General features: G+C 39.6%; 1 protein-coding gene across 1 annotated transcript in view; it reads right to left on the bottom strand.

The window, feature by feature from the left end:
* Window positions 1–5,257: 5,257 nt before the first annotated feature.
* The window catches only part of COL4A3 (collagen type IV alpha 3 chain), a 67,449-nt gene continuing 56,926 nt past the window's right edge, over window positions 5,258–15,780 (bottom strand). Inside the window, exons 41-52 of the mRNA XM_075098775.1 lie at window positions 15,507–15,557; window positions 14,340–14,525; window positions 13,669–13,799; window positions 13,143–13,215; window positions 11,616–11,687; window positions 11,374–11,493; window positions 10,220–10,318; window positions 8,821–9,033; window positions 7,972–8,149; window positions 6,814–6,928; window positions 5,668–5,840; window positions 5,258–5,392 (exon numbers count right to left, since the gene is read on the bottom strand). Coding sequence (XP_074954876.1) covers window positions 5,308–5,392; window positions 5,668–5,840; window positions 6,814–6,928; window positions 7,972–8,149; window positions 8,821–9,033; window positions 10,220–10,318; window positions 11,374–11,493; window positions 11,616–11,687; window positions 13,143–13,215; window positions 13,669–13,799; window positions 14,340–14,525; window positions 15,507–15,557 — 1,496 coding nt within the window. The 3' untranslated portion in view covers window positions 5,258–5,307. The remainder of the gene's footprint in view (window positions 5,393–5,667; window positions 5,841–6,813; window positions 6,929–7,971; window positions 8,150–8,820; window positions 9,034–10,219; window positions 10,319–11,373; window positions 11,494–11,615; window positions 11,688–13,142; window positions 13,216–13,668; window positions 13,800–14,339; window positions 14,526–15,506; window positions 15,558–15,780) is intronic.

Raw genomic sequence — 15,780 nt, 5'->3', positions numbered from 1 at the left:
GCGCCTCGCCGCCCGCCCCGTCTCTTCGGCAGCAGGGCTTCGCGTGGAGCCCGTGCGCTCCCTTGTGCTGCGGGGCTGAACGTACCGGTGTAACAGGGACACGTGGAGATGTAATTGTGCGTTAAGTGGGTGGAAAAACCTGCCGGGTGTGCGATGAACCTGGCGTGCCGCCCTCGGGCCCCAGGGCAAAAGGCCGGTCACTTCAGGGCGCCGTTTCTGAAGGATGGGCAGTTGCCGAGCTGCCGCTCAAAAGCAACCCCACACTTCAAAAAACCCGGCTGCTAGCGAAGGTTCGGGTCTTACCAGCTGGTGGACTTCACAGAGGCTGTCCTGTTAAACAGTGTCTTTGCTGTATCAACCACCACCCCGTTAGTCGTACAGAGAATTTGTGAGCAAATGTGGTTGACGGAGCCATCCGTTAAACCCAGCTGCGGGTCAGTTCTGACGGCAGAGCGCCCTCTCCTTGTGTTCGTAAAACGCTTCCAAGGGCCCCGCTCGGTCACCCTTCCTGAAACTGGCTCTGGCTGGCAGCAGAGGCTGCCTAAGAGCAGCTGCCTCCCTGTGGTGTAGGTAACGATCAATTTTCCAATTCCATACAGAAAAATGAAAAATGCTACTATATACAGAGGTTCATTTTTTAACGAGAGGAAAGTAGCCTCTGAGCTTTCCTTATATTTTCATTTATGGTCAGAATACATTTTGGAAGTCAAAATGAGTAGCAATGCCAGAAGTATTGAAGGGTATATTGATCCAAGGCCTGCAATTTGCTAATTCAGTTCTTCACAAATACCAACACGCACTGTTTTACAGACAAAAGTAGCCTGAAATATAATCTCTTACTAGATAAAAATAAAAGTTGTGTAACATTAGAGATAATTCTCAAAGGCAAATAATGTATATGATCTTACATTTGACATCCTTGAAACAGATTGTTGGCCTGAGCACATCTTAGCAGGCAATCCCCATCATTCTGTAGGATACTCCTCCTCAGTTTTACTTCTCCAGGCTCTCAGATTTACAATAAATAGTGATTTAGTCTTAAAAAACAAACAAAACAAAAAAAACAGCAAACACAGACCTATAAAAGGTCTAAACTGGTTCTTGAAGCACGCTAGAAATATGGTCCTTCTCCCATGGTTCCCCATATATAACTTTATGTTGAGGTCAGTTATGTAACTATTTCTATCCCATTGAATATGATTTATTCAAATTCAGGGGTCACACAATAAAAGCGGGCACAGACTAGTCACCTGGGTTCTTCTAATCCATAGGAAATTCTCCAGAAGAGCCCCGGTTGTGATTTCTAGTGCAGTATCATGTATGAATTACCACTAGTAGATCTTGGACTACGTCAGCCTGTCCAGGCCCCATGTAGCTGTCAGATCTCAAACAGAATTGCATCAGGCTGTACCCTCACCCCCTTCAGGATGCCTTTTCACCTTTTTTCACTGTGTAGAAATCCTAGCACAAATAATTTTCTTTGAGTTTTCAGACCTCTCTGCAGATATCCTTGATTTTCTTGTTCAGTGATTCATGCTGCATGCAACACACTTCTATCAGCTTGATTTTCAGCTATGTCTTCCCTATTTTCACACTGAAATCTTGATGATAAATTTAGGTTTATCCTTTTCTTTCTGATGCGCACAATCTGCTTGTTTGTCTGTGTACACTTAGAGAATACTTCTGGGTGCTGTCTTCTGTCTGAGGAAATACTACAATTGCTACTCTTTTTTATTTTTTACAGGTTTTGGCTTCCTTGGTGGCCAGGCATTTCCTTTCTTGAACCTGGAGTTACAGTGGTTCCCTAGGCAAGTTGTGAGTGTTTGGCAGCAAGCTGCAAGAGTGGCTTCCTTCCACGGAGGAAGACAACCCCAGCCTAGGCAGGGCAGTGACCTCTCCAACAAGGGCACAGCCCCACCATACTGGGCACAGCAACACGGAGCCAGGCTGGTGACAGTAAAAGGTTCCGTTCACAGTCCAGCAACCATCAGGCAAATGCACAGTGACAAGTCAGATCCCAGGCCAAAGACAAGTGAAGTTGGTAGTGTTGGGGAGATGACTGGGCATGGGTCTACCTACAGCAGAGCTCAGCCAGGGCCTGGGATGGAGCTTGGATGCAGCGCCTGGACCTGTGTTGAAGGGCCAGGCTGGGCAGGGTACTCTGGGGCTGCTGGTGCGCTCAAGGCCCCATCAGCCAGCCTTCATCTTCCTAGTTTTTCCTCACTGTCATCACAACCCTTTCTCTCATACTATTTCTGTCAACAGCAACTTGCCACCCACCTGTGCTTCATGCATATGAATCCAGCAGAAAATACAAATGAATGCAGTAGAAGAACATGGCTGAGTTGTTCCAGATCGAAACCACTGTCTGTCACCAGCCCATCACAGTATTCTATGCAGAAATATGTCTGGGAAGAAAGAGAGCGTCCAGCTTGGGTATCTATACTGAAGTGCTAGACTTCTGGTGTAGTCTAAGTAGAAGAGAGTAAGTCTCATTCTGAAGGCAAACTCCACCTACTGTCTTTTGATCAGATGACACTTTTTTGGGGAGGTAAATAATATTACACATAGGTTGTGGAAAAGATCATTAGCACTGGGAATAACAAAAAAACCCCAAGTGAAATGGGTCTTTTATGTAGTCAAAATATTTTTATTTGGCTCTATTTACCAGAAGGTTTGCTTTCCTCCTTTTTCTGCTCCCCCATTATTTGCTCATTTCTGATTTCTCATGCTTCCATTCTTTCAGTACAATACAGCACCTTGCATCTCTTCAGCACTTTCCAGTTAAGGCTCTCAAAGCATTTACAGACATGAGTTAACTAATCCTCACAACTATCATTAGCAGTAGGGAAGTAAAATGATTGCACCTGCAGACAGAAGGTAATATGAACCTTTTTGCTAGTTTTTCTTTTATTTTCAGTGTCCAACTTGATCAACATATGTATCCCTGCAGTTGTATGTCATGCTTTTGAAAGAAAGACTGCATTTGAGCACTCAAAATGTAAAGCTATTTATAAAAACCTTTTAGGAACTTGTTGAAGGCCACACAGTAAGTGGGCAGCAGAAGCCAAAACTGGGAACAAGGCATAACTTTGAGTTATGTGCTATACTATGAGACATAACTCTTTGTAACTTACCTTTGGACTTTAAAAGCACAATCCATTCCCTTCTCCTTACACATTATCGTCTGCTGACCATTTCCAGCAGACTTCAACCTCTGATACTTATATTCTTTATTTTACTAGCAATTTTACATGAGGGTCTCCACAGTCATCAACTGTATACAGGATGCAATGCCTTTGGGTGACCGTAAGGAGCCTTAATTGGGCGGGGGGCGCAGGGGAGCCAACACAAAACAACAAACCAAACTAACAAAAAAACCCACACCAACGAAAAAAAACAACAACAAAAACCCCAACAGCCTAACAAGCAATGGGTGTGGATTTTATCTTTGAGAATTTAAAGCACACTTCAGAGTTTATGGAAAAACCTAGTATATGATTGTTTTAAAGAGAACAGCCCCCATCCCCAAACCTGGTTCTAATGGAAGACTAAATATTAGCTTGACATTAATACCTTATCAGTAGTGCATCTGCAAAGACATTCTTCATAAAAGCCTGCAAAATCACAATTACACCTTGCAAACAGAAGTACTATGACTGTTCAAGCAAACACTAATTTTAAAATATCCATTCAGTTCATGTAAACGCTATCTTCACAGCTCCATTGGAAGATACTGGCATGAAACACAGATGAAACTTTTTCTGCATTAGGTTAACACTGAAAATTCAGTCAGACAAACACAGTGCAAATATTTTAACAGAAAAAATATAAAATTTCACTGGCTTAAAAAAGATCTAAATGAGAAATCTTTTTTTTTTTTTTCAATGAATTGCTAGACCCTACATTTAAAATGATGCATTTACAGAACTATTCAGATGAATTAGGCTTTTTCTATAACACTAAATACTGGAATTCTGAAAGATTATGCAAGTATTAAAAATATTAACATTTTAAATGTTAACTTTGTTAATTTTAAATAATCCTACAAGTGCAATGTAACAAATATTAAAAAAACGCTCAGAGCTACAATTTTATATAAGTTATATGAGTAAATGAAGGTGCTTTTCAAGTATTTAAATTCATTTACAGTTGGATTCTCTTGTATAAGTCAGTGCTCAGATGGTACAATTTAAATATCAGTCTTTTTAAATTTTGGACATGTGCATTTAACTGGATGGATTAAATAGTTTCATTTGCAGAAATGTGTGATAAATATTTAAATACAGAATATAATTTGTGATAAATATTTTTAAATGGACTATTATAAAAAGTGAATATTATATATTTTGTTTTCTATTATGAATAAAATAGAGATCACATCCTGATGGGCATGTAATAACCTGATAATGCCATGGGAGCCCTTGAGCCATGCAGTAATTGTTAATTCCATCAAAATCCCAAATTATGATATGCTAAATAGTTCTTCAGTAGAGACAAAAGCATGTGATCATAATAAAGGCCCAATACTGTCAATGTTTGAAGAATTTAAAAGATCTCATGATCTGTATCAAAAGCCATGGAATGTAACAATACACTTCCAATTAGCCAGCCCTTAGCTGCAGTCACTCTGGAGAGCACAGCTAGTGCGTGTCACCACTGTGCTGCCTGCCCAGCGCATGGCGCGGCTCCCTGTCTGGCTAGTCAAGAACCATCACTATTCAGTGATACAAAAATGACTGTATTCCTGTTTGCCAGCCAGAGGAAGGGTGAGGTAACTGGGGAGATACTTGTTTATCAGACAAGAAAACCAAAGCAAAACAACCCTAAATAAATAATGATATTTAAATGTGCACTGAAAATATTTCTTATTGAACCCTATCTCTCCTAAGTGCCAGATTTTAGCCTAATTTATATCCATTTTGAACCTAACATATATATGTAAGCTGACATTAGACAATTTAGTTTGTCCTGCGGTTTGAAAAGCACACGACACAAGGCAGCATTAACATCTTTCATTAAAGATCTGATGATGCCATAGTTTTATCATGAAGATGCAGCTTAGAAGTGACATCATTCAGCAGAAGTTCCTGCAGACTGCCATTACAAGCTTTCTCCAGCAAAGTGCTTTGTTATTTGCCAAAGACAAAAGTCAAACTGTTGCTCTACCTCACCACAGTGCTGCACTGGCCATTTATGATTTTCTTTCCAGATGCAGTTGGACATCAATAAATTGTAGCTCTTCAGAGTTAGGCAATTTTTTGTAATAAAAGCAGAGTTTAATGTTCCATCAAGAGTGGCCACTGTTTAGACTGGTCTCTTCATGCAGACCTGACAACGGCTGATGATATTTTCTAGTTCTCCTGCTTTCAAAGTCTGTGGCACAGGTTTCCTAAAAGAAAGAAAACAAACATTTGCATTTTTCTTTAAAAAAACAGGGAGAGATGATGAAATTTTGGATATGGAATTATTGACAACAACATTGAAATCCTTGGCTCACTCAAGGCACTTTTGTGTTACAGAATGACCCCAAACCTCATGAAGGGGGATGTCTAAATGGAGGGGAATCACTAGGGCAGCCCCCGTATGCTCTGCAAGCAGTTATTGTCGCTTTGGGCACTTGCAGCATGGACACGATGCGTGTGGATGCAGGGAAGTACAGTTTACCTGAACATTCTTCTTGGATTCAACGATGCCAACCAGAAGCTGTAGGAATTTGTGTAGTAGTTGCACGTCCCCCTGCCATGGCACTCTATGAATGGGATAGCTCGAAATTCTTCCAAACAAGATCCAGGAGAGGCCAATGCTTGGCCGGAAGCTTCTGAGCCGGCACTTGTATACTGTAACCACCAATACATTTTTTAATGAGAACTTGTCCATCAGCCTTTAGTAAACTGCAGACAAAAGAAAAATCTCCTTCTAAAATATAGCATATGTTCTGGGTATATCTTGGACAAAACAAAATGAATACAGATGAGTTTTATCAGACTTCTAATGAAGCACAGAACCTTTCTGAAAATTCAAGCACAGTTATGGCATTTCTTAACTCCCTGCCCAGGCCTTTTTCTGCTCCATGAAAAGGCATGAAACTGTAACCAGTAGCAAGACTAGAAAGCAGCTGGTTTCTGTCCAGTTGAAGACTAAAGTAACTGAACTACAAATAAGCCAAATCCCCTATCTTGTATGTGTTCACATCTTTTGTTGCATTGATTGCTTCTCCAAACACAAAAAGCAAAGGCGGCATTTTCCTTCTCCAATATTGGTAAGTGGTTGTAGAAATAGCTCTAAAATAATATATGACAGTAGAAAATTGGCTAGAAGATACCATTTAGAATTGCTGATGTTGGAAACAAGCAAGTGATTTTAACCAGATGCTGCAAAAATGCTCTCATTCTTTTCCAAGATTATTATTATTGTTGTTGTGGTTGTTGTTATTATTACTCCTGCTACTATTAAGAGCCAAATCCCAGGAGAGGTGTATTTGTGTTCAGGACAGGTTTAACCACTCCACTCCCCAAACCTGTTTCATCCTAGCATGACACATGAAAATGAGAGCATGCAGTTATTTTTGTCAGACTAAAATCCTGTGGTTGTCCCTCCATCCTTACCCCTTTTCCTCCTGCCACTTATTTTTGCAGACAGATCAATGCTTCTGGCATTGAATTAGAGTTAATAGAATTATTGTCTGCTTCTTGGCAATGGAAAAAAACCCAGAATCTAACAATTATTAATTAGCAAATGAGGTATGAGCAGATGAACACCAATGAAAGTCAGAGGACACAGAATTAATAATACAAGTGTTTATATCCTTACCATAACAAAAGAAAAACCCTTCCAGAGAGATATCCAGCCTTCTGGACATGCAGGAACTACAGTTGTTTGGCTGTGAACGGCTATTACCATTGCAGCTCCTTCACAGACAACACACCTATAAGAAGAAATGCACATGCAGTCAGTGCAGATATGAGGGAAAACAAGAGAGCAGACAAAAATTCTATTTTCTAGGATAGTACCTACCTAATGTCGGGGCTTACTATAAATGTTACAACTCACATAGGTTTTCACTGTTTCGTGAGGAGATAAATAAATTGAAGGTAACCCAAATACCTTGTTTTACAAATGCTTTGAAACCTCTACTAGTAACGCCAGACAAAAATTGGTGTAATATGGGAATTAGTCCTGGGACATTTGAGCTTCCTAATTTTGCCTTTACTGAAGGAACAAGCTCTATTTTACCTCTTCATGTGATCACTACTTTCTGTTGTTATGGTTTAGATCAAAGCCCTGTGCCTTTAATTTGCTAAGATTAGAAAAAGTAAACTTTATTTCCTAAACAAAGAAACTATGAAGCAGAGCTACTAGATTGCAACAACGGGGTACGGCAGGCTAGAAGACAGAGCGCAAAGCTTGCCTTCCCATCTTTGATTTTGCTTCTCTTGGTCTTTCCTGCTTTTAGAGCTTTTCCTATTAAGATGCTCTTCATCCATCTTAGCTGTTCTAAAGCAACTAGAAAAGGCCACATTTGCAACAACAGTGTTTCATAGCAGAGAACCTTCAGCCCCAACTTACAATGTTCTTCACCAACTACAGTAAATGTATCACACATAATTGAAAGCGGAACTTGATTCCAAATAATGAAGCTGTCTTTATTTAATTTAAGTCTGCCTCCAATATACTCAACAATAGGTTTTTAAAAAAACATCACCACAATCAGTAGGATCGTGTGCCATCTTCTCACGTCATCTATGCCGATTAAGCCCTGTGGTGGGACCCTAGCTTTAATCTAACTTTTCTTAGAGTATATCACTGAATATCTAACATATTCAGGTGAGTAATCAAAAATCAGGTGGTTAAAAACAGTGCTTGTACTGGCTGAGATGGACAGGCCTTTGCCTAAGATTTGCCGTTCAAAAGAGTTTATGAAGTCTTTATAGTTCCAGGCCAGAAGAGCTAAAATTCTTATACTCTTACCTGCTTATATGGGACTCTAGGGCCCTGCCAGAAATTGGTTCCATGTCTACTGGCATTACTGCTGCAGCTGACAGCCAGTAGGAATAGTCATTGCGAGAAGCAAAACTACAAACATCATTGGTGTTACAGAATAAGAATGGCATGGTAGTAAATCTCTGCAAGCAACTACCAGCTGTTCCTAAATGACAAAAGAGGAGAGTTTTGTGACGGATAGGAATTTACATTTAGTGCAGTGAATGAACAGAAGCTACAAATGATGGCATGCAATCCACTATAGTGAGAAGTAAAACAGTAACTATAACGAGAATTGTCTGTACAGTGAAATTATCTGAAAGCAAAATGCTTATGGTATATATAAATATATTTATGTAAAAATAAGGGATAAGGACAAAATCTGTTAAAGCAGTAATATCTTCTTGAATGGAATCTATCCCTGACATCCCTGGCAGGGATTCAGCTGCTTAAACAAAAGCTTCTGGTGCCATTTTTGACACCCTAAAACATCCCATTTGGTCTCCAGAAAAGCAAGATTGTCTTTCAGAGCCTGTGTTGTTACTGTCAGACCTGTGCAGATCTTGTGAACGTTTATACTAAACATTGACCCACAAGTAACTGAATTCTTCCTCAAAATGTCTAGGGATAGCAAAAAGGGAATATAGGAGCGCAGGAAAGAAAGGTGTCTTTCAAGCCACGGTTCCTGAATTGCCTGAGAGCAGCAGAGACCACTCTGGAGACTGATGCTTGAAACCAGTGTTCGTCTTAGACACGTACTGTGAGTTTGGTTTCATGACAGCTTAGCATTACTGGACTCTAAAGAAAATGATCTGAAAATTTTTACCAATACAGTACCAAGATCTTGTCCATGTGCTCGTTCATTTCCTTGTACAAAAAGCAGTGAATAGCCAACATAGATCTGTGATGTCCCATGTGGGCATGAAGGAATCTTTGTTGATTGGCTATGCCGGGTAAAGATAAACCCTCTTGTTGTTGGACCAGCAATAGTAGCACCTGGTGATCCAGGTAACCCCTGTAGACCTGGAAAGCCAATCAGTCCAGGTTGTCCTGTGGAGAGAAAAGAAATATGACTGCAACCTTATACTTTTATTTGAACTTTTACTTCATTTAAATTAGCAGAACCACTTGAAAACTAACAAAAAATTATCAATAAGAAAATTGTACTGGTTTTGACTGGGGTAGAGTTACTTTTCTTCACAGTAGCTGGTATGGGGCTCTGTTTTGGATTTGTGCTGGAAACAGCATTGATAACACAGGGATGTTTTAGTTCCAGCCGAGCAGGGCTTACACAGAGTCAAGGCCTTTTCTACCTCTCACCCACCCCACCAGCGAGGGGCTGGGGGTGCACACGGGGTTGGGAGGGGACACGGCCAGGACAGCTGACCCCAACTAACCAAAGGGATGTCCCACACCATATGGTGTCATGCTCAGCATACAGAGCTGGGGGAAAAAGAAGGAAGGGGGGGGGACATTTGGAATGAAAACATTTGTCTTCCCAAATAACCACTGAGCATGATGGAGCCCTGCTTTCCTGGAGATGGCTGAACACCTGCCTGCCCATGGGCGGCAGTGAATGAATTCCTTGTTTTGCTTTGCTTGCGTACACAGCTTTTGCTTTACCTATTAAACTGTCTTTATCTCAACCCACTGGTTTTCTCACTTTTACCCTTCTGATTCTCTCCCCCATCCCACCAGTGGGGAGTGAGTGACTGTGTGGGGCTTAGTTGCTGGCTGGAGTTAAACCACAACAAAGATACAACTTGAAAACTCATAGTATTTGTTGCTAGTTGCATTAACTCCCTTCAGACCTAGCTCAGGTAGCTTTACATTGCATAGTTTAATGGAATAAGGAGGTATTTTGAAGAACCATGGTCATTTTTTACAAAAAAAGTGGTAAAGTAAAATCATTTTATGGTGACTAAATGAATATATTTAGTTCTATTTTGATGTCATAAAGGTACGCTGATACCTAGGGATTTCAGGTGGATAAATAAACATGATTAATAACAGAGGAGCACAGTCAAGGCATATTTTTTTAAATTATTATTTCAGTTGTGAACATGCATGTGTGAAAGCTAGAATGTGCTTACTTGTGCTTGCAGTCCTTCCTAAAGCTACTGTAAATGTTACAAAATATCAATACATGCAAGAGGAAGGATTTACAGAAATCAGGAATAAAGTTTATTTGTAAATTCAGTAGTAGCAGCAGTCAGAGATGTCTGCTTCCCTGTACCTCTTTGTCCCGGAAATCCCCTGTCTCCTTTTGGACCAGGCGGTCCTGGTTGACCTGGATGACCAAAACTTCCTGGTAGGCCTTTTACTCCTTTAGGTCCTAAATTATAATCAAGAAAAAACCAGACTCATATAGCAGTAGTTATTCTAGATTTTAATAACTGTTAATGAATAAAGTTAAAATCCTTATGTAAATGTAGCTGCATTAGAATAAAAACATCAGCATGAATTTACTAAGTTTTGAGACTGTCTGTAGTGTTACTGTCACTGTATTTCCTATCAGGAAGATCACAAGGTAATATTGAATGAATTGCAGAAAAATAATATCCTCATAAGAATGCTCACAGAAACCAAAACCAAAAAGCTATTTGCTTAGCACGTGTCATACAATGGAAATATTTTAAAAAATACAGTAACAGGCCATAATCATCTTGGTCAGTGTTTGTAATCCTATAAACAATGCAGCTCCTCTGTAAAACAACTTTAAGGGAAGTGTAAAAGAACCATTCTTTAGTGACTACTTTGTTATGCCGGAGGCAACTGTCATTCCTGAGTGGGGCATGCCTTCTGGCAAGCCTGCATCCCTGAGGAGCTCCTTTCCTGGGGTGGAAAGCTGTGGTATTGAGAAGGGTGGCCAAGTACCCACTGCACATCCACCTCATCCTACCTGCTCCTTGCTTCCCCGTTCCTCACAGCCACGGCAGGCTTCACTTCTAGTGCCAATGGAGAAGTAGCCAGCCTCTCCTTTCCCTTCCCACCCCCAGACTATGGCAGACACAATCGCTTTGCAGCACATTTAGAGTACTTCTATTCCTTGTGGTAATTTCCCCCAGAAATTATAAACATCCTGAGCATGGTTCTGGTTGTATGAAAATGGTGCATGTTTTGATCCAAGTTTACTTCTTATTCCATTATTTTGCTTAGGCTCATTTCAGGGAGAAACTTACTCACTGACTGGGAGGAGTGTAGGGCAAGATGGAATGGGACAGGTTATAAATACAAAGTTGTTAACAAGGTACAAAGAGCTATTTTTAAATATGGGGAAGTATTTTTAAAAACATGTCAATTTTCTATGCAGACACGTTTTCTGACCAAACCAAAATGTTCCACTAAGCAGCACACACAAACATGTACAGAGATAAAAATATAAAGCACCTTGTAGTCCAGGAATCCCTTGAACTCCTTCATCGCCTGGTGTTCCTGGGACTCCTGGCAGTCCAGGAGGACCCTTGCGTCCTGGGATGGAGAATACTCTCCCAGAGACTCCACGTGGACCTAGCAGCATAAATATAACAAAAGAGCTATTGCTTTCTATTAGAGGGAAGCAAACAAATTACAAAACAAACCAAACAAATCAACCTAAGTCAGCTGGTATTAGAATGAGAAGGGTTGGTTACCACGCTGGCCTTTTGGTCCCCTTGGCCCTTCTGCACCTTGTGGTCCAGGGGGTCCTTGGTTACCTTTTTCTCCTAAGAAAGATCAGGGATATATTTGTCTGGTTTGAAATGTCAAAACAACTGTCAAAGTTTCAGAGGCTTATTTAAGAGTCCTGCATAATCCATGTAACCTTCCCAAAGAATAACATAGCCTGTAGACTCATCTGAAATGCAAAATCGGATTTATACATCTCTGCTGCTACTGTATAATTTATAGGCCAAGTGCAGTCAATTTATCAGAAGATGCTTCCATGCCTATCTTCATATAATGGCTGGTCCATAAACCTGGCTTTAAAAATCTCAGCTTTAGACTATGTCCTTTTTATCTCATGCTCTTTTGTCACTGAGTTTTCAGGTCAAGTGCTGCTTTCAGTGATGCTGTGCAGTTCAACTCCCTTTAAACACTACTGTCAGTTATGCTGATGGCTGTTAGGAGGGTTGTACGGTTTTTCAAGTGTTTGAAACTTAATAAGCAATTCTTTTCACTGTGCAAAATATGAGGTTACATACATATTACACACCACTCTGCTGGAAATTTAAAAGAAAAAAAAGTATTTTGATCCAGTCAGGAGATTTGACTGAATATGCCATAAAATGAGAGCTTTTGCTTAAGAAAGTATAATTACTGTCTGTACGGTGACTTTGAAAATTAGAACAAATTTAAAATGCACAAAAATTAGCATGGAACAAAAACCAGTAGGTTAAACAGCTAATGAAAATTTTTTGTCATTGTAAGTCATGTAATTGAAAAATTAGAATATTGGAGTAATACAGACCTGTATCAGATTTAAATCATTAGAAAAATGTCTAAATTAAAAAGATTTTTAGCCAGTTACTGATCCAACTAACCCTCAGGAATATGAGCAGAGTCTGGACAGGGTGCTGGGCCATCTTGTTTAGACTCTGCTCTTCCTAGAAAGGTTGGACTAGATGATCCCTGAGGTCCCTTCCAATCTGATTCTGTGATTCTGTGAAATTAATAAAGCCAATATATTTAACAATTTATCTGTTGACAAACTGATAAATTAGATTGTAATTGGGACTATTCTTACGGCAAACAGAGGACCCAGTGCTCTGTGTTTTAATTATGATTAAATGCTCTTGAGTTCTATAGCTAAGAGGCTGCCAAAAATTCACATCATCTAGCAGTGGTGTGGCATTTCTAATTAGCAGACTCAGTCCTAAAGTCCTTACACATTATTAGCCACTAAGGACAAACTTATTTTGAATTTGCCAGGAATGGAAGCCATTGAAGTTTCAGCCCCTCCTCACTTTAACATCAGTTTGGGCACACCCATAGCACCTAACTCAAGGAAAATGCTCTCTTAGTGAACACTTTCATTTATAGCTGACCTAAACTCTGCTCTTGATGGAAAAACCCCATGTCTGTAGGACCACATCTGGTAATATTACACACAAACTATTATAACGCAAATGTAAGTGATCGTATTTGGTTCACAGTCATGTATGTAATAAATATATTAATACCTTTTACACCTGGGAATCCAAGAAATCCAGGGTCCCCTCTGGCACCAGGATAACCTGATCGACCTTCTATTCCCTGCAAATCAGATAACACCAGTAATAAACAGGAAGCAGCATCTGCAGGCTATGAGGTACATTTTCTTTTTGTCCAGAATATTCAAAATGTTATGTTCCCAGAACATGCTACAACTAGAATTATCTGCTCCATTTGTGAACTTATTAGAAATAGTTATATCATGGTTAATATTATTTTGTAATACAGAACAGACAAGGAAATGACATGCCAGAAATTCACAATAATTTCTTTTTAGTCCCCTTAAGTCCATAAAAACTGCTTTTCATATCCATTTTAGTGTCTTTCCTCTATGACAAGGAGTTTTGGGGAGGATGCGGGGCTGTTTTGGTCTGTTGTTTTGGTTTTGTTTTGGTTTTTTTTTTTTTTTTTTTTTTAATTGTCCTGGGTGTTATTTTCATGGTAAGAGCAATATTAGCAATGGAGTAAGAAACAAGCAATGTTCCTTTCACTGACTTTTGGACCAGGAGGACCAATGTCACCGGCTGGGCCTGTTGGCCCTGGTATGCCATCTGCTCCCTTAACACCTTTGCTTCCTTTCATGCTGGGAGTAGGAAGACCAGGAGGCCCTGGAAAACCGGGAGCACCTGTACAGAAACATCGGAGTAAGTGAAGAGTATAGCCAACAACATTTCACATACATACAATTCAGTACAACATTCAATGACTCTGTAGTGGTACTCACGTTTACCACCCCAGTGATTCCCAAGAAAATGCACTCATTTCTATAAAAATCAACCTATTTTTCCCAGCCTGCTAATTTAGTCTGAGATTAGAGCTGAGTTCTTGCAGTACTCTATAGCACTACAGTTTTCTGAATATCCTCCAGTTGTAGTTATGCCTGTAATTACAGTCATGCTATCTCACTTCTTTAAACCACGTGGGAAGAAAGCAAAATAATGCAATTAAGTGGGCCGCAAAGCTTAGCATTATTTTATTTTACATCATACTGCATAGACCATCACGGTGTTTGCAATAGTAACACTGCATTAACTGGTAAAGCAGCTACCTGCTTAATTATGAAGTTTTCTTAGGGCCCCTTTCAACCCTGAGTTCTGGACAGGCTGAATTTTGCTTTCAAATATCAGTGTATCATTTCAGACAAATAAGGAGTTATAACAACACACCTGGTCTTCCATCTGCACCAGCAACACCTCTGTTCCCTTTCTGGCCAATAATTGCCATGCCTGTTGCACCTTGAAATCCAGGTAACCCTACTAAGCCAGGAGGTCCAATGGGTCCTTGATCACCCTGATGACCTTTCATACCTGGTGGCCCAGGGAAACCAGGCAGTCCCATGTCCCCTTTGATTCCTGCAAAGTGTAAGTATTACATGTGGGGAGAGCTGTCAAGACAGTAACATGATGTGACTACACAGAATATGTGCATTTACAATACCGCAAAGGTGGAATTCAGCCTTTGTTTTCAGTATGGAGAGTTCCCTTGCTACTGTAGAGCAAAATAGTTGTGAGAAGACAGGGATCACCAAAAAAGAAAATCCAAAAACCCCAAACAAACCCCCTCAAAAAAAATCCCACCCAACCACCTCCACTTCAGAGATTGCTCACACAAAGGAATAAACTTGAGAGGAGGGTAGAATGACCAGAGCATCCCTATTTCTTGATGCATGAGTAGAAGAAATGCTTCTTTGAACATGAGAACTGGCAAATAATTTTGAACTATATTCCAGCTAAAAGCATCAATATGAGTACAGTAAAATAAAAGACAACTCCAGAAGGGTATTGTTCTAAGGTTGATCTTACAGTGCATGATCTATATATGAAGGGTATGAAGAGAGAATTTTTTTTTAAAGTAAAGCAAATTAAAAGATTTCTACCAGTACTAGAAATACAATGCAAAGGCCAAAAAATGGGAAGAGTCCCCTCAGTCAACTGTTCATCAATATAAAAGGGGAGATAAAATTAAAATGCAATCACTGTAGCTTTCTTAAAGTATGCTTAGTATTCAGCAGCATCATGTTTTCATTAGAACATACCCTGTTAATCTAATTACGTACCAAAATGAAATTTCAAAAGCTCTAGAGTGTGTCTATCACCTTCACAAAACCACAGAAGTTAGCTTCTTCATTTCCCTTTTACAATAGTCTTTACCAGCAAGAACTCTTGACATTTAATATATAGCACAAAATCATTGATCAAAAGCACAGAATCACTCTTGATTTCCTCTGGCACTTTTAGTGCCTTTTCAAGCATCCAAAAGCATGAGGCAAAAGATGAAGATGATGATTCTGGTATTTAAAAATTAAGCTTTTGCTTTCTGAAAAGACAACTCACCTCTATGACCAGGAATACCTCGAAGGCCAGGGATTCCTCTCCCTGGTGCTCCTATTAAATATTAGGTAATGTTATACTCAAAGTCCTGAATAATTGTTAGAAAACATCATAGATGTCTAATATTTCATAAATTTCTTCACAATTCACTGAATCAAAATGTAGATTTTAGTTATATGTAAAATATAATTTATTGGTTATTTCCATTTCTTCTATCCAGAAATACAAGTTAAATTTATAAGTTTTTCTTTATAGTAGGAACTCTTATTGATCAATC

Source organism: Phalacrocorax aristotelis, chromosome 7 (genome assembly GCF_949628215.1).
Source record: "Phalacrocorax aristotelis chromosome 7, bGulAri2.1, whole genome shotgun sequence".
NCBI classification, from domain to species: domain Eukaryota; kingdom Metazoa; phylum Chordata; class Aves; order Suliformes; family Phalacrocoracidae; genus Phalacrocorax; species Phalacrocorax aristotelis.
The sequence above is the reverse complement of the archived record's forward strand: the minus strand, read 5'-3'. Positions and strand labels throughout refer to the sequence as shown.